Source organism: Maylandia zebra, linkage group LG16 (genome assembly GCF_041146795.1).
Source record: "Maylandia zebra isolate NMK-2024a linkage group LG16, Mzebra_GT3a, whole genome shotgun sequence".
Classification (NCBI taxonomy): domain Eukaryota; kingdom Metazoa; phylum Chordata; class Actinopteri; order Cichliformes; family Cichlidae; genus Maylandia; species Maylandia zebra.
Genome location: NC_135182.1, coordinates 31230509 through 31256321, shown reverse-complemented (window position 1 = coordinate 31256321; position 25813 = coordinate 31230509). Strand labels below are relative to the sequence as shown.

General features: G+C 41.9%; 2 protein-coding genes and 1 long non-coding RNA gene across 19 annotated transcripts in view; 2 read left to right on the top strand and 1 right to left on the bottom strand.

The window, feature by feature from the left end:
• The window catches only part of LOC101469309 (uncharacterized), a 130870-nt gene that overhangs the window by 49000 nt on the left and 56057 nt on the right, over positions 1–25813 (top strand). The gene's annotated exons all lie outside the window — the stretch shown is intronic.
• LOC112435530 (E3 SUMO-protein ligase ZBED1-like) lies at positions 610–3386 on the top strand. The gene is made up of 3 exons (XM_076875263.1): positions 610–1729; positions 1915–2534; positions 2622–3386. Exons 1-3 carry the CDS (start codon positions 892–894, stop codon positions 3015–3017), a joined length of 1854 nt encoding a protein of 617 aa, XP_076731378.1. The 5' UTR covers positions 610–891; the 3' UTR covers positions 3018–3386.
• Positions 4058–25813, bottom strand: part of tns1b (tensin 1b) — a 197548-nt gene continuing 175792 nt past the window's right edge. For 10 of the 15 annotated variants that reach the window (XM_012921274.5, XM_076875265.1, XM_076875264.1 and 7 more), the window contains 17 exons: positions 24682–25813; positions 22764–22844; positions 19538–19731; positions 19300–19438; positions 17245–17340; positions 16409–16592; positions 15247–16289; positions 14723–14809; positions 12607–12735; positions 12295–12387; positions 10383–10460; positions 10133–10201; positions 9950–9976; positions 9443–9611; positions 7741–7809; positions 7557–7586; positions 4058–6802 (listed from right to left, as the gene is read on the bottom strand). The exon at positions 24682–25813 is cut by the window's right edge and continues 356 nt beyond it. In XM_012921274.5, the coding sequence (XP_012776728.2) occupies positions 6664–6802; positions 7557–7586; positions 7741–7809; positions 9443–9611; positions 9950–9976; positions 10133–10201; positions 10383–10460; positions 12295–12387; positions 12607–12735; positions 14723–14809; positions 15247–16289; positions 16409–16592; positions 17245–17340; positions 19300–19438; positions 19538–19731; positions 22764–22844; positions 24682–25813 (3759 nt within the window). In that variant the 3' untranslated portion in view covers positions 4058–6663. The remainder of the gene's footprint in view (positions 6803–7556; positions 7587–7740; positions 7810–9442; positions 9612–9949; positions 9977–10132; positions 10202–10382; positions 10461–12294; positions 12388–12606; positions 12736–14722; positions 14810–15246; positions 16290–16408; positions 16593–17244; positions 17341–19299; positions 19439–19537; positions 19732–22763; positions 22845–24681) is intronic. The other 5 variants (XM_076875267.1, XM_012921276.5, XM_076875269.1 and 2 more) reach the window with 4 other exon arrangements.

Genomic DNA, 25813 nt, shown 5'->3' with positions numbered 1-25813 from the left:
ACTCACACACATGTATTCTTTCTTACTTCTACTGATTGTCATTCCTCTTTTCTCCAGAGATGTGACCCCTGCCGCACACCTCACCAACGCTGGCTGTGGGGTGGCTGTGGCTCAGGTGGTAGAGCAGATGAGCTAGTGACTGGAAGGTTGGTGGTTCGATCCTTGGCTTCCCCAGTCTGCATGCCAAGTATCCTTGGGCAAGATACTAACCCCAAGTTGCTTGGGGTTAGTACACATTCACACTCTGACTCCATTGGAGTGTGAATGTGTGTGAATGCTTAGATTGTACTTAAGTATAGAAGGAAGTGCTTGTATGAGTGGGTGTGAATGGGTGAATGAGGCATGTTATATAGAGCGCTTTGAGTACTCCGGGAGAGTAGAAAAGCTATATAAGAATCAGTCCATTTACCATGTCCTGCATATATTTCTCTGCCACCCCGACTTCCTCATGCAGCACCACAGTTCCTGTCTTGGCACACTATCAGACGCTTTCAGTGAAACTCATTCTGACCTCCTCTGTACTCCATCAACGCTCTCAAAGCAAACGTCACATCTGTAAAGCTATTTCTTAATTTAAAGTTTCACTGCTGCTTAGGGCTGCACGATAAATCGAAAATTTATTGTCATCGCGATATCAGCCTGCGCGATGGGCCCATCGCAAAAGACGGCGTAAACTGCGATAATTGGGTACCTTAAAATGTTTACACACGTGCTGTAAAGAATTTACCAATCAAAGAAATCCATTTACACATTTGACCAGTCGAATAGAGCCCTTCACGGCATTAACCAATCAAATGGATTAGAGGCCCGCCTCCTACGCAGGTCGGGCGCGAACAACGCTGCAGCAACGAGTCAGAGTTGTAATGGCTGAGAGCGAGACGCGTGACGAGAATGCTACTGAACTCGTGGCTAAAAAAAAAAAATAGTACCTCACTTATTTGGAGGTACTTTGGATTTGATAAAGACGACGTTCTCCAAACACAGGTACTCTGCAAAACTTGCCGAACACTCGTGGCAACCACCAGAGGAAACACGACTAATCTCCACCATCATCTTCAATACAACCACAGAGAACTGTTTGAAAAGTTCCAGAAAGATAGGGCTAGCCAAACAAAGGTTGCTAATGTTAAGACAAAGAGCGCAGCAGTCCAACAGCCGTCTCTGTATCAGAGTTTTTCAAGTGGAATTCCTTATGAGAAAACGTCGAAGCGGTACAAAGAAATAACAGAGGCCATTACACATTTTTTGGCTAAAGACATGATGCCTATAAATACAGTTAGCAGAGAGGGCTTCACCAGTCTGATACATAAAGTGGACCAGAGATACCGCATCCCCTCACGAAACTACTTTTCACATGTCGCCATTCCACAAATGTATGAAACATGCCGCAAGACCGTCATGTTTGAACTGAGCCAAGCTGAAAACTACGCAAGCACTACAGACCTATGGTCAAGTCGTACAACGGAACCATATATGAGTTTCACAGTGCACTTCCTCACCGAAGACTTTGAACTGAAAACACGGTGTCTAGAGACTGTGTATTTTCCAGACTCCCACACTAGTGAAAATATAGCCCATGTATTACGTGAGGTGTTAGCCAGCTGGGATCTTAAAGAAGATCGACAAGTGTGCATCACCACAGACAACGGTGCCAATGTTGTGAGAGCCACGGAGCTAAACAACTGGGTCAGACTTCAGTGTTTTGGACACAGGCTGCACCTTGCAATCGGTAAGTTTTATTCAAGGCAGATCTTTTTAGCAATGAAAATGTGCTATACATTATTATCAAATTGATATTGATAAGGATAATGTTACCTTTTTAGACAACTTTAGTTATAAATTTCAATTAGTTTTTTTTTTTTTAAAAAAAGGTTTTAAACATGACAGTTTTTTTGTTTCCTCTTATTTCTCCAGAAAATTCTATCAAAGATGATGCCCGCATTGCCCGAGCCATTGGACTTTGCAAAAAGTTAGTTGGACATTTTTGCCACAGCTGGAAAGCAAAGATGGCTCTGAAAAAAGCACAGCAGAAGCTCAACCTCCCAGAGCACACACTGATCACAGAATGCCCAACCAGGTGGGGTTCCAGGCAGAAGATGATTGAGAGAGTCCTGGAGCAGCAGCGGGCCATTTCTGATGTCATCTCAGCAGACAAGAAATCAAGACACTTGATTCCTACTTGGCAGGATCTTGAGGTACTGGAGTCTGTCAACCAGGCATTACACCCCCTGCAAGACTTTACAGATGCCCTGTCTGGTGAGAGCTACGTTAGTGTTTCATATGTAAAACCAGTCCTTCATCTGATGAAGACGTCGGTGCTTGCAGAGAAGGAAGAAGACAGTGATTTGACAAAATCAATTAAGAAGAAAATCCTCGAGTACCTGATTACTAAATATGAAAATCCAGCTACCCAGGAACTTATGGACATGGCGTGCTTCATGGATCCCAGATTTAAAGTCAGCTACACCAGCACTGATCGAGTCTCAGACATCAAGACCAGAGTGATGTCAGAAATGGAAGCAGTGGCACAGAAGGTATTCATGCATGCTTATATATAAAACCTTTCAATTCATATTTAGTCCAAAATGTTTACTTTTCTTATAATCTGCTTTCTGTTCCAGGAGAGAAGCTCCGCTGAACCAGAGGCCCAGACAGATGATCCACCCAGTCGTCCCCTGAAGAAGGCAAAAAAGTCCCTGGGCAGTTTCTTCAAGGCAGCTCCAATCCCTACCTCCTCTTTTATGCATCTCTCACAAGCTGTTGAAGCTGAGCTTAACAGCTACTTGCTATCCACGGCCATAGACAGTGAGGAAGACCCCTTGGCATGGTGGAAACTCCACAAAATGACATTCCCACAGCTAAGCAAGCTTGCAAGGAAGTATCTCTGCATACCTGCAAGTAGCTCACCTTCAGAGAGACTTTTTAGTACATCAGGAAACATAGTAACATGTCAGCGCACATGTTTAAAACCTTGGAGAGTAAACATGTTGGTTTTCCTTAACAAGAACTTGCCATAAAAAACATTCACTCAGGAAGGATGAATGCAAGATAGAGAAACCTTTTTTTTTTTCAAAAAATTACAAAAATACACTACCTACATTGTTCTTAATTGTTGATAATATTAGTCTTGGCCAGTACGACCACAAAGGTAGACAATTGTTCTTTGGTGTGTTCCCACAGCAGACAAGTTCTTACCTATAGTTTAATCTAGTAAAGTTTCCACTCCAGTTTTGACTTGCATCATAACTACTTGGTGAGTGGTAAAATGATGAACAACTGCATAGAGATAATTTGCAGTATAATTTAAGTTATGTTTATTTAAAACTAATTATAGAGACCGGGAAGGATGTCTTTCAGAATTCAAGCCTCAGAAATTTTTTTTATGGGGGCAATGTTTCAATGTTTGACTGCACTTTGTTGTTACACTGCTAATACAGCAGCTTTCATTAAATAAAACTGTGCAGTAAAACGGAAATTATGTATTTGTTTTTTGTTTTTTTTTTGCTATTTATTTTATCGCAAGTCATATCGTTATCGCAGTATTGATCACAGTTATCGCACATCGCAGGTTTTCCTAATATCGTGCAGCCCTACTGCTGCTCACTGATCATCACCACTCTTCTTAACCAAACAACTCATTCTAACATCTTTATTGTATAGTTATCAGCTTCTATCTGTGTCGTTACCACAGCTCTGCAGATCACCTTTATTCTAGAAAATCAGAACCTGTACACTTCTCCATTTCTCAAGCATCGTGTCACTCTACACAAGACTGTGTTAAACAGTCTGATTTAAAAAGCCTTCTCTCGTAGACATCTCTATATCTCCATGGGAATCTCATCTGAGCCTTTCTGCTCTTCATAGCTGTCCTGTCTTTACTCATCCTCTACACTTCCCGATTCACTAACCTTACTCCTCCTCCACCCATCAATTTGGTAATCAGTTTAAAAATGTTAAATGCAATGTTGTAATATTTTATGCTAAATTAACCTTAAATCTTCAGTTTCTGCACAACAAAGCCAACCTGCCTGTTTAGTGAAAGAACAAACTTAGGCGGTTTTGATTTGTACTGCTTTTTAATGTGTTTTTTTTTTTCCATCAGAAATAGTAAAAGCCATACAATGTAGCAAACCAAAACAACATGACAAAGCTCTATACAGGAATAGTAGCTCATTCACACACATTCTTGGGTCCAGACTGATCTGTCTAGAGTGGGCAGACGCCACTGGAGTGTCCATCTTGGAAAACAAATGACTGACATTCAGTTTCATGGTTAGGAAGTCTTTTATCTTTTTTTTCCCCTCAAGAAGGAGTTTGTAGGCAAAAAAAGCTTATTTGTCTTATAAGCTGAGCCAAGAGGCAGTCGTCACGTGAAACTCGCACTGATATCTTCCTATGGGCTTCTCTGCGGAAAGGCTGGTTTAAATGAGTCATGAAGATGCTGTGCACAGATTAGTCAACAGGCCGACGGTTACAATTTGAGTCGAGCATGCAAGCTCCTGCTAATAAATAATGGAACATTCTAGTCAGGTATAAACTCCTGGAAGGGCTCCGTTGCTTTTTTCCTTTTTGGAGACGTAGGTTTGAGTCCAAATAGGCCCCCAAACTAACCCTTACTTATGTTGCATCATGCTGCCATAGGTGGGAGTTTTCATTGCCACTCATTCCTTTAATTAAAATTGAAAAAGCAAAATAATTTTGTTTGTCAAGAAAACTACAAAATCATTTAAGTTTTGTCAGTGATCAAATTGTGTTAACTCAATATTTCACAGCTAAAACACTGTATTAAATTAAAAGTGGCTCCTTTGTAGTGATCCTTTTGCACCACACGGGGGAAGCAGCTACTTACTAAACTGACTTGGTTTTGCTGTTAAAAGCCTCAGACCTACTGTGAGGCAGTGTGAAAGTAAGGACCCCCGATAGTCTGCCTGAATACACGCAGGGACATGACACAGGTCTGTCAACAGCTCCCCTCCACTCGGTTGACAACAAAAACACGGATAATACTTTAACATTTCAAGTGCTCTAAACTTGGACAACGTATTTTCTCGGCAGGTTTTAAGTTAATAAAACAGCGGCGTTGGCATCACTTTAGGATAACTCCAATTTGGATTTTAGTAACAACCATTTTTCATACAAAATATTTCCCCCAAGAAAACAACAAGAATGTTAACAAAAGAAAATAATGCTGTGAAAAAAACATTCAAAAACAACAGTGATACCCCTTTTAAAATGCACACACTTTACACCTTTATATACGTCAATGCACTTGACTTTAGCCAAAATAAAAGCAATCTTTTCTTCTTGCTTTCAGTAATCTTGATGTATACTTTATAATACATGTATACAAGATAATATAGAGCAACAAAGCAACAAAAATAAATATCTTAAGTCACTGTTTGGAAGTTTATATATATATATATATCTATATATGTATATTTATATGTATAGCTTACTTTTGGGTAGGGTGAGAGCTTCTTTCATCAATGGAAACTTTGAGCAGAGAAAAGTGCAGAGCAGATTTGGAGGACCAAATCTTTTTTCTTTAAAATAAAGATCGTCCTCACAAAAACTGCCCTCGGCCCTTCAATCATGAGTGAACGGTGTGGCTGCACAGAGGATGGTGGCAGACGGGAAGCAAACCACCCTCCTCCACGCTTCTCTGATACAATCAATGCCTTGTGGATGCAGTGATTCAGTGGCCTGTTCTATAATATTTTTTCTGTGGTCTCACTGAATGCAAGGTTCAGCTGATCTCTTCAGGCTCAAGCTGCACATCAGTCGCATCTTTAGCTACACTACGAACAGGGAAGGACCTGTGGTATTTTGGCTATTTGCATATATTAAGACGGCGTGGATATGTTTTAGGTTCTTCTTTTTTTCTTTAAAAGCTCTGCATTTAGTTAAGAAAGTGAGGCACCAAATGTTATCTAGAACAGTCCTACTCAAAAAAAGCAATCTAGAGTATTTACACAACCCTTACCAGCTGCAAAAAATCTTTTTTTTTTTCTTTTTTTGCAAGATGGCAACGGTGCAGAATTGACCTACAGTATCAGTACATACAGAAAGAAACAGTATTTTTTGTTTAAGCAGCCATATTTGTTTTACAAAAGAATACTTCCGACCCTCATAGTCAGTGGCACGCTATACCCGCCCTGACTGCTTTTTTAAAATCTTTGGTTGACCAGTCAAAAAAGCCTGATAGATTCACAATCCACCTTTTACATCACACTACTTGACTTCTTCTTTTTTTTAAAAAAAAACAAAAAAAGAAACAGTTGCTAAAAAAATAACATTTGCACACAATGTCATTCCCTCTTCCTGTTCATGAGTTAACCCTGCCCGGGAGGTTAAAGTCGCCTCCCTTGCCCATTGTCACACACAGCCACGCCTCATCCTGCACTTCCTCTGGTCCATTCTGGAGTCCATCCAAGATTATAAGCAAACGCATGCAAGCCGCGCACACACGAACACACTCTCAACACACACGCGCACTCATTCTTTCACAACTACACACGCGTTGGCTTAAATGTGAAAGAGCAGGAAAAATGAAGCGATACGTAAAACTGAAAGCCGAGAGCGTCTGTGAGGTTTAAAAGAAAAGGAAGGAAAATAACCAAAGTTATTTTGAAAAAAAGCGTGAGGGGTTTTTGCTGACAGCGCTCATCGTTTCTGCGAGGTGATCATCTTCGAGACGAAGTTGACGATGGCGCTGGCAGGTTGGTCAGGGTCCAGCTCGGCGAAGAGGTGGCTGACGTTGTCTGTTGTGCTTCCCTGCTTACGCGCCACAAACCCGAACAGCCTGAAACATCAATATTGGAGATTTCGTCATTAGGGCTGCCATTTTCATTCATCAACGACTTAAAGCAGATTTACAGACACTTGAAGGTATTTTTGTAAATGTGTGTTTGGTTTTGTTTATTTAGTTTAATCTCTTCCGAACTGAAGCCATCGACAGGAAGTAGTTTTTGAAAATACATTACCTGAACTATTGCCAGGATGTACTTCATTATAATACCAATAGTACCCTTAGTACAAAGTACTAAGTGAAACTGAAAATGTTTGTTCCTGCTTCCCATGGAGGTGAGGTTTTTACCAGTTACCAGAGCGTTATTACAAAAATTACCTTTTAAGTAGTTCACATTAGAGCCCCACTGACATAACAGCGGATAGTATCTTTGATGATATATCGTTACGTGGTTGTAACAGCCAACTAATCAAAGTTTAAAAAGGAAGGAAGAGATGGAAGTAACACCGACCATTGTGTTGATGTTACACAATCCACCAGAGGGCACTGTGTAACTTCTCTGTTTGCAATGTGTTTGAAAGACTACAAACACAAGCAGAGTGTGAACGAATAATCAGCAGGTTGGAAGAGTAAAACAAACTGTTTCTTTTCAAACTTCAACGCCATATCATCTTAGTAAGGACTCAAATTACTACACGAAGCAACTGTTATGGGTGCGTCTGACAGAAACTAAATATCAGCATCGGTCAGTCTCTTAAAAAGAGTACTTTCAAGTATCAAATGTTGACTGAAAGGAAAGTTTACTTACTTGGCTGTTCCTCCCTCAGGCTTGTTCCATCTGAAATGATTTAAGTATTTTGTTTAAGGTCTTAACTAAACAAAACCAATGTGCTACTTGGACTAGCTGAAATCACGGGCTTTAAACACACTTGAGGAACTGAAAACAAGTCGCTAATATTGTTCTAAGTATTTTAATGGCTCTCTGTACTCACTTTCTGTCCTGAGGGTCTATATCACAGAACGTGACAGTGTTGGTTGGGTAATGGCGTCGGAAGAAAAGCCTAAAAAAGATGTAAATGACACAAAACTTAAAAATTGAAATGTCCATTCTGTGGACTTGCATGTCATATACTTTTATACAGCTTTTAAACAGAGCAACCATTGATGATTTAGGCTGATTTGGTCAATATGAACTTTAACCTCCTAGGACCTGCGTCCACATATGTGGACATCACATTTTGGGTTATTTAGACTAAAATACTCAATTTTGCTCTACAAGGGCCTGATATCCACTTACGAGGACATTATACTGCTACTGTTCTATCAAAATTTTAAATGAATATCCTCATATGTGGCTCTTATTTTTCTTAAAAACAAAATAAGGTTAAAAAAAAATCTGGTAATTCTTTGTTTTTACATTCATCAGGCCCCAATCAGCCCAAATATCAAAGAGAAATAAAAAATGCATGTCGTGGAAGAGTTCGGGTCTGAGGAGGTTAAACTCAGACTGTGCCAGTTATGCAAGGGCTCTACTTTTTCTCGTGTATCACTACACATCAGACCGGTTCTAAATTGTTCATTCCATCAGTACCAGTAAGCTATCTCTCTTTGTCAATGCTAGCATGCTTTTCCTGACAGCCGTGCATTTAAAAACATTAATGTAAAACTTGTGGAAGCTGAGCTTCTATGATAATGCTCAAAGTTCATGTTTTCAAGCATTCGAGTAGTGAACTTGAATGCTTAAAATCACTCTTCCTGTTAAAAATGAGTTCTTCTTCTCTGCCGTCACCAAGTGCTTGATCACAAAGTTGGAGTTGGAGTTTAGGGTTGCTTTGAGAAATCTGCTGCTGTGAACTACCACTACATAAATAAAAACTGAAACATATGATGCACATGTCCACCCTTTTTCTTCTGCTTATCTAAAGTGCTTTTGGTATGGCCACAGGCTAAAGGAGAGTAAGACTTCCTTTCTCCCCAAGATCTTTTTCCATCTCCTCCCAGGGAATGTTGAGATATATAATCGTTCCAACAAATTCTACTGTGGGCTCCTGTCCCAGCTGGGTGTGCCCTAAAAACCTCAAAAGGGAGGTATCCAGGATACATCTTGTTAAGACGCTCAGATCACCTCAGCTAGCCCCTTTTGACATACTTTTGACACTGTGCTCCTCACAGTATCTCTAAGGGTGAGCACAGCCACTCAACAAAGGAAACTCATTTTGGTCGCTTGTATCAGCAGTGTCATTCTTTCTGTCACTACCCAGAGCTCGTGACCATCATTGATGACTGGGACATAGAGCCACTGGGTAGTCAAAACCTTGGTCTTCGGGCTTAGCTCTATCTTTCTACAACAGGCCAGTACGTCTGCTTCACTGTTCTCTAACACCCTTCCAAAGCTCAGCACCCAAATGTAATGATGATATGCAGATGTAATAATAGGGAAAGCTGTGAAATAGTTAATAATATAGTGTATAAAAATTCTAATACTTTAATTTTCTCTATTGTTTTGTGATTGTGTTCAGTTGCTCATATTCATTAATTCCAGCCCTTTAAAGACATATTTATATCTTAAAATACGCTGAGATGTCAAAGGCTCGTCAAAAATATGTCTGCGACAACATATGACATGCAACGTCTACACTTGTGAGACATCAAACACCTCATGTTTAAGATGGGACAGGTGTGGTTTAGACTTACTTCCTCTGGTTGTCAGTGAGTGTGATGCCTTGTGAGGACACCTTGAAGTGCACAATGGTGGCAGTAGGTGGAGAAGCAGCAGCCAGTGTCTCAGATATGGCCTTAGCGACAGCCTGAGGCCCTGTCAGTGATTCCATCTCCACTGAGTTGATGTAGAGAACATTGCATGCTGTAAAGAGAGCAGACATCCCAGCTGGATAAATGGTGTCAAACCCAATCGTGAAAAATCTGTTCATGCAATAATGTTGACATTGTCCTCATTAGAGTGCATGCTTTCTGCAACAAGGCTGGGGTTTTAGAAACCAAACAGATCATTCCACATAAAACATTCTGTCTGTTATGGAGCGCAAGCTGGACGCTAGTGTTAAAAGACATGTTCTGGGGAAATCTGTCACACGGGACTGTTATTTATTCGTCTTCATTTGTGGAGCATACACGGACAGACAACACACAGACACGATGCACATTCCAGTTGTAGGTTTCCAAATGAAAGTGCACTGGGTTTACCATGGGAGTCAGCAGGGGCCCTCAGCACTGGGACAACAAGAACGTCACGTTGTCAGAATGAGTGACAAAACACACTAATGACGCTGACAATTATGTCCAAGAACCTCAAAACTTGGCTGACTGTCTTGGAAATGTTAAACTTAAATAACCTAATGACTTTTAATACTGAGGAGGAGGTTTTACCTGCTCCTTGTTTCAGCCTTTCAGCCATCGGGTTTGCTGTTGTGACCTCTGGTACTTCCTCAGTGAGCTCTGATTTACAGGAGAGAAAGTTTAAAGTTTACCGTTTTGGGATGAGGACTCCATCAAGGGTCAGATTTTCAGTTTTTAAAAAAAAAATAAATTTTTTTTTAACTGTAAAGATTTGCTTAAGAGTAAGACAGAAACACTTTTAAATGGAATACATGTTACACAGAACACTTATTGCACATACCTGTGGTGGGGATGACTAGTTTGCATGGGAGGGCCAGTGGTGTTATAGCATGTTGGTAGACCAATGCAGACAGGCAACCTGTCAAAGAGAAACAAGTTTTTATAAATGTTCAGCTTTACTTAAAGGGAGTTTTGAGTTGCCATGAGAAAGTTTGTGGATTTTTTTTTTCTCATATAACTGGATCAATTCTGCCGCTTGGTAGTTTTCTTCTTAGAGTGCCAAATCACAACAACAGTCAGCCCAGGGTGCTTTATATTGCAAGGTAAAGAACTACAACAATGGAACAAAAACCCCAACAATCAAATGACCCCCTTAGAGGAAACACTTGTTGACAGTGGGAAGAGAAAAACTCCTTTTTAACAGGAAGAAACCTCAGAACCGGGTTGAAAAGTGATGGGGGGAAGACAGGTGGAAGAGAGGCAGAGATCAATAAGAACTAATGATTAAATGCAGAGAGGTGTATAAACACATAGTGAGTAAAGAAGAAACACTGCAGTGCATCATGGGAAGCCCCCCAGCAGCCTAAGCCTATTGCAGCGTGACTAAGGGAGGGTTCAACGTCATCTGATCCAGCCCTAACTCTATGCTTTATCAAAAGGAACATTTTAAACCTAATCTTAAAAGTAGAGAGAGAATCTGTCTCCTGAATCCAAACTGGGAGCTGGTTCCACAGAAGCTTCCAGTTTGAGAGTGTTGCTTTCTTCAGTTATAACAACCATCTTGACACGTGGTATAGATGACCTGTAGCTGGTTAATTGTTTAACAAGATTGCTGACATTAGGTTTTTATTATGGTGACCCATATTAAAATTATAAATAAAGAGGTAAATGTATGTGCAGGTAATCCCCCCTGAGCATTTTGACCAGTCTGAAGCATGAGCTTTTGACTCTTATAGTGACTTTTTCTTGTAGGTTTTCTACAATAGATAAGCCCTATTTAGCTGCTTTTCAAACCTTCTGTTTCCATTGGGCAGGCAATCTGATGAAAGCTAACTTAAAGGGAGGTGAAGGGAGTTAAAAGGCTTCTTTTAGGGAGTGTATGAACTGAGGGGCTGCATCATGGCCAAGGATTACTGAAAACTACTCTATTAGTGTCGAAGAATACACATTTAGATTTTAAATTAATCATAATGGATCCCTCGTTAACTAAATCTGTAGTACGCCTGACTTCTTACACAATGACAGCTGAATCTTTTAATTGGAGTTATTAATGTTATTTTTAAATGGTGGAGGATTATGGATAAACTTCACGAGCTCTGAAAGAGGGATTCAAAGGACTCAGGTTTAATTGTTCATTGTTGGCTGTAATGTCACACTGAAGTAAATTGATTGATTGGTAATTTATTTCAACATGTGAACAATATACAAGTACATTTAGAAAAGAAATGAGAGAAAAAAAATATACTATACAAATTACATACAAAAAAACATTCTGATTAATTTACATGTTGAAAGGGAGTGGGAAATTAAAAAAAAAAGATGACAGGAAAAAACAGTTTTGTGCTTTTGTGTTAGTTGAAATTAAAGAAATACAAGCAAAAACTCCACTAAAGAATAAGAGCGATAAAGTGAGTTACAAGCTGAAGACAAGAGTGGAAGAGAAGAAACGAGGAGCGCGAAGGCAAAAGTTCACAGAAGTTGGTCTGCCCCTTTAGTGCATGCAGACGCGCACGCACACACAGCCGTGTAGTGTAATTAGTAGGGAGAACACGAGAGAGATCACGTCACTCAATACTATAATTACAGCAGGATTAGACGTTTTCAAACTTGGAAAGGGGCTCAGATTTTCAACTGACACACAAAAGAGAGAAAGCGCTCGTGCTTGACATTTCCTACAGACTCGTTATGTCACTGCTAAGCTGTTAGTGTATGTTTTAGAAATGAAAGACAGCAGCAAGAGTGCTTCCACTAACCAAAGTAAGGCTCGTTGGGGCAACCTTTCAGCTTCACTCCTTTAGGGCTGCTCTCGATCAGGAAATGCCTCACCAGTTCATTGGTGATGTCACCTGCAACAAAAGAGCCAAGCAGTGCGTGAGTCCAGGCGGGTAATGCACCAGCTGAATCACATTCAGACATCGCCTCATATCTTTGGTATTAAGGTACTAACATTCATGCTGCCTCCAACAAAACAAGAAGGGCTGCACTAAACACAGAAGTAGTGTGTGTACTGAATATTTGGCACATTTGTAACTGCTTTGATGTACTGCCCACCGTCCTCCCCCTACCTTTCTTGTTCGGATGCACAGTGGGTGGAGGAGACGCCACCTTCATGGCTAGGCCATAAGCTCCTTTGAAGGAGTGACTGTCCCGGATAACAAAGGCTCCGGGCTCCCTGTCCTTCAGCAGGCTGATGGCTGGAATACAGAGAACATTGAGTTACTTTAGAACATCAGGAATCTGGGAGGTGATACAATAACCTACATGCTACTGCTGAGTCGGTTTATGGATTGATGTTCCAACACTCACCTCAAGATAAATTAAGATCTTTTAACAAATCTTTAAACAAATTTCCCATGTGTGGGACTAATAAAGGTTCTTAACATCTACTGACTGTTAATCTGACATCATCAACAAGCCACATTTCATTTGTGCCTTTCTCAACAACCAAAACTCGAATGTAAAAACTCCTCGGCCGTCCGTTTCTGATAGCATGCTGTTGCTAGCAGCTCACAGAACGACTCGCCTGTGCCTCATTATGGCCTCACAGATGAAATAACAGTCGCTCTTTACTTTTGCTGGGTTCAGATGACACAACAAAGATGTAAAGCAGCACCAATCCAAAGATTTAGGCTATAATGGATAAGAGAGAAAAAGCTAGTAGTCTTGGGTACAGTGTAATGCATGAAGTGATACATCGGCCAAAGGACAAGCAGTCCAGATCTGTCCTCTTAGTATGATCTAGTGTTTGTTTAAATTCTTGTCTTTAGTTGTAATTCTCTGGCACCTCCTTCCTGATTATATCAAATAGGGGCAAAAGGCAGCAAAGCCAGATCTGCTCTGTGTTTATGTAGAAATGTATGTATCCTGGCCAAAGTCGGCAAGAATCTTTGAGCCTACAGTCACCTCATACCACACGGTGACCATCTTAAAGTCCTAAATGTCATACAGAACTAAGTGAACCTGGCATTAGTCTTGTTATTTATCTATTACATGCACTTTCCTCTGTGTTATGTCAATAAGTTGTAACAAAGCTCAGTATTAGATTACATTGTCGATGTGCAGGCCCCTGGCAGGTTGTTGTTAAAACATGGAGAAACTGCATACTACAGTATACAAACCACATGTTACACAATTATGGTTAGAAGCTTTATTTGTTACAATAAGTACTTAACAAAAAGAAATGCATTTGAGGGAAAGAAAAACTGGACAATTTGTCCACAATGAAAAACCTCTTTATTATTCCACCAGCTAAATTTAGGTGATGGAATTTGGAGGTCGGAAAAGTCATTAAAGAATGAAGGTAAGCCAAGGAAGAAGGTGGCATGAAGTCAAAAGTGAAGCATGAGTAAGAGTAGGATGAAATGAGTCCTGACCCTTTTTTTTTTTTTTTTTTTTTTTTTTTTTAAAACAAACTGCCGTTGGTCTGCATTTTATTAGAACTACAACTTCTAACATGACACTTTGCTTCAGACACTTCATTGTTCACAGAGAGGAGCTTTAGAGCTTTAACTTCACTGTTTAGTTCAATGCCCAGGCCTGTCCACATGTGACAGTTTAAGCAAGGAAGATGGATGAGATGAGCAACACATGCAGATGTTCCCTAATTCTCTGCATATGGTGTGGCTTTCTTTCTGGGAGTGCACTGCACTAAGTATAAACTCTCCGTGTGTCTGATGTCATCGCAGTTGAGCATATGCTTATGTTTAACATGATATAATCCATTACAGGCCAGTCACTAGCTGCTGACCTCACAGCTAAAACACACGAGGACAGAAATGTTTTGTGTATGCTGCTGCATGCATCGTCAGTATTGTGCACATGTGTACGTGCATTTATCAAAAGAGATGACGTTGCCGGGTCCAGTGACTTACATCACTGACATTCAGAACAATGACTTGAGTTTCAACAAAGAGTCCTTTTAGTGCAACTCAAAGGATTCAGAGTAATACTCAATTAAACCATGCAGCCCAAGTCATTTCTATAATATGCTCTGTATGTTCACCACAATAACGTTTGCAAAAGTACTGCTCACAACACAGCTGATATGTTACGCTGCTAATGATGACAGCTGCTTCTGTTCCTTAATGTTTGTCTAAATGTTTAAAAGTATGACATAAATCCACCCACTTGGATGGATCTATATTTGATTAATATAATAAATGAGGTCTTTTGACTTCCTACCTTGCTCTCTGGAAATGTCAGGTTTGTACCAGAACTTGGACGTGTCTTGAACAAACTTGACGTTCAGCCTGCTGTCGGGGCTTCCATCTGCAACAAAAATCCAAAGATGTAACAGGAAATCACAAAAATATATCCTCTTTGCCTTGACTGTGAATTGGATCGGCCAAGATATAAAACGGATGTCACCCCAAACACTCGAAACTCATTTAAAAAAACAAAACATCAATGCTGATTTGTGGACTGCTGTTTTTGAAACCCTGACTTCACCATAGTGGTGCCAAACTGTACTAATTGTTTAATTCTAGAGTTAGCTGGCTAGCTTGCCAGCAAGATCAAGCAAGCAAATCCATAGTTTACTGACATATTACCTCGGATGCTAATTTTGCACAGTTGACAGTTGCTCAGTTTAAATCCGGTTTGTAATTTTCATTTTTCTGGTCAGAGTCTGGAAACTTTTCCATCGCACTTCTATATACAGTTTATGGAATGAACCCCTTAAGAATCCATAAATTGTATGTACTTACCAGTCATAGTGAACCTTGAAAAGTCAGAAAGTGTGTGGAAGTAGCTGGGATTGCCTCCTCCACTCATTGTGGGCATCATCTTCCCGTTCATCGTGCCATAGGACAGCGCTCCGTTTGGTCTATCGCCGCTTGACATGCGCCTCTTCTCTGGAAGCTGGGGCTGAAATCCAGGGGCTGGACTGCCCTGCCTGAACCCTAAACCCATCCCCATCATCCCTCCATCTTGGTAGCCTGCAGGTGAGATGGGGAATGAGGGAGTTGGTGGTCCCTGGTAGCCCGAAGAACTGCTCTGTCGTGACAGGTTCCCATGTCGTTCATCTGGTGTCGTGTAACCACTGTGCATGGGGTGACGGTCTAAACTGGGGCTTCTCTGGGACATCTGAGAAATGGAGGGGTGACGGCCCAACACCGGACTTCCTTGAGCCTGTGTGATCGATGGCTGTCGGCTGAGCACAGGGCTGCTCTGAATAGGCTGACCGAGGGACGGCTGTCTGCTGAGGACTGGGCTCTGTTGGGGCCCTGGCCCCATAGCAGCCTGCCTGTTGAGGACTGGACTGCTCTGCGCTCCCTGAGATGGACAATGACCGAGGACGGGACTGCCACTGAGACCCGACACGCCCACTTCAAAGCCATTAGCTGGTGATGTCTGCTGGCTCATGGCGGGAACTTCCTGATTAATACTGGGGCGCTGCTGGAGGACGGGGTTGTTAGTAGAGCCAATGATGTTGGTCTGGATCTGTTTACTGGGGCTTCCATGGCCGAGTGTGGTCTGAACTGGTTCTGAACTGGGCGGGTTGGGATCTGAGGATGCATAGCTTCCTAACAAGGTGCTGGGACCCAGGTAAGGTGGTGTGGGTGTTGCAGTGCCAAGGTAGGAGGAGGTTGGAGAGCTAGAATCCAGGTAGGATGAAGTGGGGGTATTCAAGGCTTGATATGATGGAGTAGGAGTGGGGTAGGCACTCTCTGTAGGCTGGGAGCGGAACCCGGAATCAGTAGTGGGTTGGGACGGAGTGCTAACACTGCTCTCTGCTACAGGGTGATCGCTGAAAGAGAAGCGAGAGAAGTAAATAAGCGTGCGTAATAATGCAGTATAGCTTCTCACGGAGGAGTACAAGTACTCAAGGAGAAGGCTAAACATGACTATAAGACAGGCCCATCTTACCCCGGTGAGCTCTGTATGGGACTGCTGCTGGACAAAGGTGGGTTCAGTGTGTGAGTGGTGGTGGGACTTTGACTTCTCTGCTTGGTTGTAGCATCTCCCAGCGGAGTAAGGCTTCTATGTGATGTGCATGGCTCTCCTCCTGCCACTGCTGACTTGGCGACAGACTCCACATAGCTTCTTGGTGCTGTATATGAAAGACACGCCTAAATAAATAAAAGCTCTATACTGGGTTTCTGATTTTCCAGGGTGGGGTGCCTCATTATTGTCCATAAGGGTGATAAAATGCAAATAATAGCCTAAAGTGGTACTTAAGACCACTCCGAAAAGCAGCATACACTATTACTTAACTCTGATGGCAACTAAAAATGGGAATGGCTTTGCCGAATGTGACACGTGGACGGAAAAAGACTAAATATGTTGAGAAAAATGGGGTGGAGAGGGTTAAAGTGAATGATGATATGTGGCATTATACTGGAGCTCTTACCTTCCTCACCCTCACTGCTTTCATCATCTGTGAAGCATCATTGGGATAAACCAAAGAACAAAATGTTGTAAAAAAACCAAAAAAAAACCAAGACGTATCAAGGGGGTTGGAAACTTTAGTGTTTGGTGTCTTTAGGGAAAGAAATATTAGCAGCAGTTAAATGTTGTCTTGTCATTTTTAACCAAACTCCTTTTATTTCTGTTTCTCAGCTCATCTGAACTAAAATGTATGCTTATAAAATGATCTTCAGTTGTATTTATATACGTCATTAGAAGGGAGTGGCAACTTGACTCTCATTTATCGATAACCAAAGGTGTTTGCATCACCAGAATCTGAAACTGTTGCAACCAACCTGAGCCTGTTTGATTGAGGAGGATTTCTGCTGGGTTGTGGGGCTTCAAACCCAGGGCTGACAGTGGAGTCTTGGCAAGACCAGGAGGGGAGCGACCTGAAGAGATACCAGACATTTATCACCGCGCACCATGGTACATTACAGACCTCTTGACAGCTGCTACCTGCTCACACAGTTTAACACTAACTCATCACTGGTTTTAGAAAATTATGAGGCAATCTAATTAACTTAATGTTTAAACCTATTAATGTTAAATTAACAGGTGACAAGCTGTCAAGACACAGTATTGCATTTCCATCAATTAGCACACACGAGTGCAGTGTTTAGAAGGTGCCCATGCCTCATGCTCTGATGGAGGGGCAAAACATGCATGTGACCAGTAACGGGGTAAAACACGAGCTTAGACAGTCTCTGCTGTACTGACACTGGAGGGAAAGATAAGAAGAGGAATATGTTACTTCTTAGGCTTTAGCCATTAGACCTGTGTTACTCTAACAACAAATATGTAATACTCCTGTTGAGTCTTTCCAAAACATTACCTATCTTACATCTGTTTTTTTTTTTTTTTTTGCAATGCCCACTTCTCTTTTTTCCCCTCCAGCCCAAATTAAAATAAAATCAAGATAACAGAATTATCAGATCAAGACACTCTAGCTGGGTAAGACTGACAGGGGAAGGGAGGCAATGCAGTGAAATAAGGCAGCAACATGACCCCAAACACAATTGACAACAATATACACTGAGAGCAGCAGCTCTAGAGAGTGTAAAAGTTCATGATAATGGCTGTGCTGTGTGTGTGTGTTTGAGTCTGCATGTCCTAATCTGTAGAGTTTTAACTGTAAGTGCTGCTCTCGTGTGGTTCTCATGCCAAAGCGGTGCAGGATTGTAGTACATGGCGGGTAATGGGGGCGAGGGGGTCGTTATGGCTGACGTTGTGGGACAGTGGAACTCCAGTAGAGCCGTGCATCCTCCACTTACCAAAGAATCCTAATCAATTCTTTGTACTTGAGACCCTGATGTGTCACCTTTAATTAGTGGTTTTGGTGTGTGTGTGTCTTTAGAGCGAGGGAGGGACAGGTGATTTGAAGACACACTACTCAGAAGACAGCTTGGTGGGAAATAAATCCGATGTCACGTGCGCTCATCATTTAGCCAACCGTGCGCTTTCAACAGGTTTTGCAAAGGACTTGCAAAACTGTTCTTAGTTAACTGGTAACCAGTTAACACCAGTTTGTGCACAGCTGGAGGAAAAAAAGTTTTCTGGCCCATCTTCATGTTTTTAAACCCAGTCCAACTATTTTTTTTCTCCCTGTTTCGCAAACATTTAAGTTTGCTTTGTGAAAAAAATGTGCAGCTCCGTATGACTGAGACGTGTTCCTGAGCAGTGTTCCTAGTTTAAGTGGGAGGAAATATCTTCGGCCACAAAATAAGTGTTAAAAATACAGTGTCTGCGTTTTATAACTAACTTTTATGGGAGTGCCCAAAGAGGAGATACGCAAGAGAACTGGATGAGGTAATTGGCAGAGCTGGCTAAGACACTGTTATGTAATGCATGACCTTTTTTGTTGGGTGTGTGAGAGACTAAGAGGGGGTAGATGTATGTATGTGGATATGCTTTCAAACTTATATGCTGGTTTGTCTACGTAGTTCTTGTCAAAAACTCTGTTGTCCAAGTTACAAACTCATTTGTCAACACTAATAAAGCTTATCCTGTTTTATTATCTTTTTTACTGTAACTGGAGAGCATACTTTGCTAAACAAACCTCGTGTCCTACTGAATTTGATTTGAAACAGTTGGTGGGGAAGATAAACAATCCAGTGTTAACTGAGGTCATAGATCGAGTGTTAAGTTGGGTTATCCTCTCACAGAATTCTATATGTTCATTTTGCGACCAGGAGAGTCGCCATCTGCTGGCCATCAGAAAGAATGCAGGTTCAGTGCTGGATTAAAAAAGGCTAAAAATAATAATTTGTTAAATTCCAGGATATAAATCTTGAAAAAGTAATTACACCTGAGCTCCACAGTGCCCTCTGTCAGCCGGAGGGGGGACTTACATAGGTTGAAGTAAGGGGTTTGCGGTGAGACGGGGAAGGCAGGGGTTTGGGGAAACACCTCACCACCAACTGTGGGTGTAGGACTGATGTGACCTCCTTCCAGCTCCTCAAAGGCCTCTCGATAGCTGTGCATATTTTTCTGGAGTAGGAAAAGAGATGAGATGAGAAGAAAAAAAGAAACTGCCATCGCTGGTGCAGAGAAAATGTGAAAAGCAGTTCTAAAATGTGCGTTTTCTACCTCCTTTGGCCGTCCACCGGGGTTCATCGCTATGGCGTTGACAAACTCTGGTGAAACACACCGAATAGGAGAGCGAAGTGGGACATCAGGAGACGTACTGTCATCTGGTCCGTTCTGGTTCTGGCCTTCGCTGGTGATGCGACGGCGGGGAGCAGCTGTGGGCTCATCCAAGGATGACACACGGGCCTGGACGCCTAAGAAAAGCAAGTGAGTGTTACAACTTGGCAAAAGCTTGCTGCTTCTCTTTTATCCGCCTTCACTCCATCACTTCCATCAACGCCACCGAATGTTAATGGTTGTCAGCTATCGCTAGTGCTCAATGCACAGGCCACTGTGTGTGTTTTGCAGACAATCAAACCAGGCAAAGCATCGGCAGGAGCCCGTGGTCCTTTCAAATTTAACATGCACATACAAAAAAAAAAGTTACGAACAGATTAGCTGCTCATCAGAAGAAGAAGCCTGAAGGTCAACAGCGTTATTCAGAAGAAACCCACACCATGTTGGAAATGTGGCACACAGAATGATACTCCCGTCTTCTATGCAACAATTCTTTAATACTAGGACAAAATGTTCTGTTACAAACTCTTTGATGTGCTGGTGCAAACTGAATGTTTTGGCTGAACTTCAGAGCAGCCAATAAGCTGATTTTTCCTAATCTCATTTGAACTGAGAGGCAGAGAGAAAAGCTAGCAGCATAAAACAAACAGGATTGGAGTAAAGAGGCTTTTTGTATGCTAATATTCAGCAGCATTGACTCAAAGGATTGAGGGAGCAATACCTGAAATGCTGGCCAAAGCAGAAAAAGCCAGTGCCAAAGATTAGCACTGGCTGCCCAGTGCTTTGAAACTAGATGGAGGTCAATGGGAGGAAGTGAAAAGAAGGAAAAAAACATTAAGAAACAAAGAGGGGAGTGGGCGGATTATAAATGCTGTGATGGTGCTTGTTCTCAAGTGGCTGTTTACAATTTTTAACAAGTATCTTGTTTCAAATTTTGTCACCAACTCTTCTCCTGCTTCTACCTTTATGTTTATTTATGCCTCTAATTCAGACCTAAATGAAAAGATGCCTTGTACAGGTGGAATATCCTTACAGGGAGATAAAGTTTAGTCCCTTTTTTTTTGCTACGTTTTTAAAGTCAGCACTAACCAGCGAGCCCCAACTATTCGCAGCCTATGTACATATTCTATCAGCCACTGGAGCCATCCTTTTCTGGACCATTTTACACTGCAGCTGCTGGCAGATCATCTTCTGCTCTGGAGATCGGGTGTGAGCTAACCAGAACCCAGAACCTGCAGCAGGTGTACAACAGGTTCACAGAGACTGCAACGCAAAACAAAACCTACCAGCTGTCATTCAAGACGGTGGAGTTGGACTCTGTCCACTCAAAAAGCTGCAACAGAAAATAATGACTGTATATATACAGCATATAGAATTCCTTAATTGTTATAAGAAAGCGTGCACCACCCTGCTGCAGATTCTGTGGGAAACGCTGGTGTGACCGAGCGCTTCTCTCATCCTAACACTGGCAGATGATTTTGTGGACATCTTGAAAGCCTGACTGTTGTGGAAACCTAAAAATATTGATATTCCCTTCACTCGGCTCCACTTTGAAGTGAGACAAAAAAAGACTTGGCCAAATATCTTAGGAGAAAAGTTGGAGATAGCAGCTATAAAAATGTAGCAGTCAGACAGTCGGGATTAAAGTTATCAGGCACTGCTTTTACCAAAACCTGAGATGTTAAAAATAATTTCCTGTGAGTTATCACCAAAACTGAATAGAACTTTCCAAATGCATGCGTTTCATTTTCCTGTTATTAATTTATGTATCTAAGTCATTCATCAATTTTAAAAGGCAGAAATCGGTGCCGGCGTAGGTGGAATGCCTCAGATATTTCAGCACTGGCCAAAATCTTCATCCAGACAGCTTTAAAAGTATGCAGTCTACACCCCCAGAACAGAAACACACCATCACACCGAGCCTGGAAACTGACAACCAGATGTACCCATGATACACTGCTCTACAGCGGAGCACTGTCAAACACCATGCCGTTGCCTTAGCGACCGCTAATAGTTTCCAGCTGGGGCTGCTGGTAATCCCTTGAACTGATTTTTTTTTCTCTCATCTCCTATTTCTGAGCTTTTGAAAGTCCAACTATATCATGGCATTGATTCGAAAAACAAACTTGATCGGTGATCCTGTGGCGTGCTTTTTCTTTTCTTTTAAAGTGAAAAACGCCGTTTCCATATGTGCACCTCTGCAACTAAGAAAGGGCATTTAAGGCCAGACTGAGCAGACTGTATTACTGGGAAAGTGTTCAGATCAATAAGAGAACTGAGCCGTCTTAATGATCTGCACTTTTGCGTGACATTTGCGTGAATAGTTCTGGGAGTTTGTTGTATATAAATGTCATGGCTGTAAATATGATCTCAGAGATTATTCCAGTTCTATCCTAGATCATTTTAACATTTAACTGTGATGTAGTGTTGCATCACTGCAAAGGATATTACTGTCTGTGGTGGAGAGGCCAGACTGACCCCTTACACAGAACAATCCTGTCTGCATTGTGGTCACTAGTTCTCAGGGGACATATAGCACTTTAGTGATGTTTCCAACTAGGACTGTGGTCCCTCTTTTACATTCGGTGTCTTTTGTCTGGCTTTGTAAATCTTGAAAGTAGCACAAGAGAAAAAACTCAGCCTTGAATGAGCCCAGTGTATCCTGGCCTCGGTATTGTTTCCCAAGTTTGGCAAAACGGATCTTGTGACATGCACTCTCCTGGCAAGGGACAGAGCCTCCTTTGTGCTTCCTCTGTGTCGTTCTTGTGAAACTTTAACATTATCCAATTGAGGGTTTTTTCCCCTTCTTTTTGCACCACTGTTGGGGCGATTCCCTAACCTTGAAGAAGAAAGCAGCTCAGAACAAACATAGATGAAGTGTGAGGGTGTACGAAGAAAGGAATCAGTGGTTAGTTTGATGATGATGCACCTCAAACGTATAAAAGGGAGGAAGTGGAATAAAAAGACAAAATGAGCAGATGGGGGCAGTCTAGTATTAAACAAGAAAAATGGTTAAAAATGCAAACCAAAGCCCACATCAGTCAAAGGCAAAGCAGATACAGAATCGGTTTGAAGCAACACTTGCAAAAGAAGAAGAAGAAGAGGGGATCTCCTTTCTTTCTTTTTCCTTTTTTTGAAGTGTTCCTTCAGACAGGATGGGAGAACCAACCCGAGAGGGAGTGAGAACGGTGGTGCTCAGACTGAGAAGAGGTCATGCTGGGGATGACACTTTGGACACGAGCCGAGTACTCTGGGGTAAACAGATGAATGATGAAAGAAAGAAGAATGATGAGGAAACTGAAAAAAGGAGATGGGGGATGAGGGGTCTGATAAGAACAGCAGAACGAGGAGATAACAGACATTTTCTGTTCGTATAAAAGATGCTTTTTCCTGAAAACAAGAGTGAATCACACACACACACTAAAAAAACCCAGAGGTAACACAATGTTGCCTTCACAGTCCCCAAACAAATTACATAAGTATATTTCTGTTTTAAAGAAAGTAAAAGGTATTTTTAATTCCTGATGTTACAAGAACAAAAACTACCATTTTGTGCTCCTTAATGTAAAAAGTGTTCTACATTCAAATGGCAGCAGAATGAAGTATTGTTGATTCTGGAAAGCCTCATGTTCGCTATCTGAGGTCATGGCTATCGCACTTCGTCATGTTGACTTTGTTCAATTTCTTGCCATTCTGCAGGATGTCTCCCAAGCTTATCTAGGGATAGTCAACCTGCTGGACTGGAGAGAACCCTTCCTGTTTGAGCCTGAGTGACGGGGACTGATGATGTGACATGCAGGAAATGAGATAAGGGCTGAACAGTGTTTTCCAAGAGAGATGTGTATACAGTGCACAGATGATGGCATCAACTCTACTCATCACTACATTATTCTACATTTGCTGCCAATTATGAACTAAATGTACAGTGACGGTCATGTGAATGAGTTTCCATCAGACTCCTTGATGTCCTGTAAAAAACTAACTACAGCCCGCGATTAAGTAATATCTAGACCCACCTTTAGCAGCAATAGGTTTAAGTAATTATTCACTGTGTGAGTTCATTAGTCTCACACTTCATTGTGGAGGAATTTTGGCCTGCTTTAGTTCATTGACGTTTACAGGAATTCATTCTTGCACAGCCCTCTTAAGGTCTCACTACAGGAGTTCAATCATGATTCCAAAGGTTCTGTGGGTGCAAAACAAGCCAAAGTCATCCGCCCTCTCCCACTGTGCTTCATAAATGGTATGAAGCTTTTGTTGGTTTTTGCTCGACATGCTGCCGTGCATCATGGCCAAACATCCGTCCAAAAGACATTGTGCTAGAAGTCTTGTTGTTTGTTTAGATGCAACTTTTGTAAAATCACGACATGCAGTGATGTTCTACCCCCTAATTTCCTATAGAAGCAGTAAGGGGGCATTTATTTAGGACTGCAAAGTGTCCTGTAAAAACTTTTCACATGACTGTAACGGGGGGCTGTAGTAAGAGAGTTTGGCCTAGTCAGTTCTGTGCCAGTCCTCATGGTAGAAATTTGGACAATTTTGTAGAAAGAGACAATGTCAGCTGCTGAACTCTTTAGTAAAACAGTCTCTACATTTTAGAAACGGTATCTGTCAGCTGTATATAAAACACTAGTTAAAGAGCTTAATGACACATAGTAGAAAATAAAGTAACGCTTTTTAGACAGAAAGCTCATCTTATTTTTTACTTTCAAAGACATCAACAGTTTGCTAAATTGGAAGTATTGGAGTATAAACTTCCACAGACTGTGCCACTTCAAGCAATTTAGTTTTTGTTGAATGTCATATCAAATTGACTACTTCGTGGTTATCGTGGCTGAACAAAAATAGAAAGTAAGTATTATTGACACACATAGTTGAATGTACTGTAGGTCAAGTTCAGTGCCCATACATCAATCTGTAGTAAAAATGGATTTTAACGGGTTTTTTTTAACATGCCAGAAAGAATACAGAAAGCTGTCAGATCATATACAGCAAATACCTTTGAAGATACAACCTGCAGCATTATCATAAGTTTTAAAATCTATACATATATAAGGGTCAGCATAAAATAAACTGTGTGATCTTACCAGCCACTCTTTGGGCCACCAGACCTTCAATGTTAAAGACCTCATCAGGCTCACTGTCTCTTGGCTGGGGTGATGCTGAAGATGCACTAGGGCTTTTCTGGGGTTCAGAGGCCTCTGCAGACTGGGGCAGCGTTGTTGGTGGGTAAGTGCTGACTGTCTTGATCTGGCAACTTACAGTGGGGGAGGCTTGTGAGGAAGTACTTGTTGAAGCTGTTCCAGAGGTGTAACTCGGAGATCGTTGGACAGGTGCAGGTTCTGATGTACTAGGCTTCACAGGCGGTGATGAGTGGCTGGACATGGGGCCTGAAAAATGGGTGTGAATGGTGGAATCAGGCAGGTAGGAGGGCCTGGTTTGGTTCTGAGAAAAGGATGGCTGTGTGGTCACTACAGCAGAGTTTTCGCGCAATGGAGCACTTTGGGACTTTGTCACCAGCGAACGGCCTGGCTCCAGGTCCAACATAAGGAGATTAAGAGTTTCAATTGATTGCTCAATCTCTTGTTGCGAAGCGCTGTGGCGATGAGGGAACTGTGGCAGGCTGTGGTGGCTAGGCATGGTTGCAACAGTGGGAGGCGGACTAAAAGTGAGGCCTTCAGTTACTGGCTCTTCTGGCACTCCGAACCGCTGCCAAACATTGAGACCACGCTGGACGGCATCCCTGCTACTAGTGGTGCGAGTGGGAGCTTGTGGCATTGACTTTAACTCTGCACCAAAAGACTGAGAGCGGTACAGACTGCCATTCTGAGTAGGCATGTAACTACCAGAGAATGGGGTAGAATCACTGTGGGGCAACGTGACAGACTTGCCAGATATGCCAAGCTGTGGTTGGACGGTTTCCAGAGGCTTTTCTGGGACGTTGCGCTCCAGATATGGCACGTGGTCCTGACCATTGATAATGGACTCAGACTGATAGTAGAGATCAGCTGGTGTAGCCCGCCCATCTGTGGAAGAGAACGTTCCAAGGCTGTCAACACTGTTGCCCTCTTGACTGGTAGGAAGCTCATCATCTAGAATGTCGGTCTCACGGTCAATGTTACCATGCCCATTAACATGGACCTGTGCGGGCACCAGGTGAAGCATCCCTCCAACAGCGGATGCCGGAGCTGATAGGAAGGCCTGTCTGTGCATGGGCCC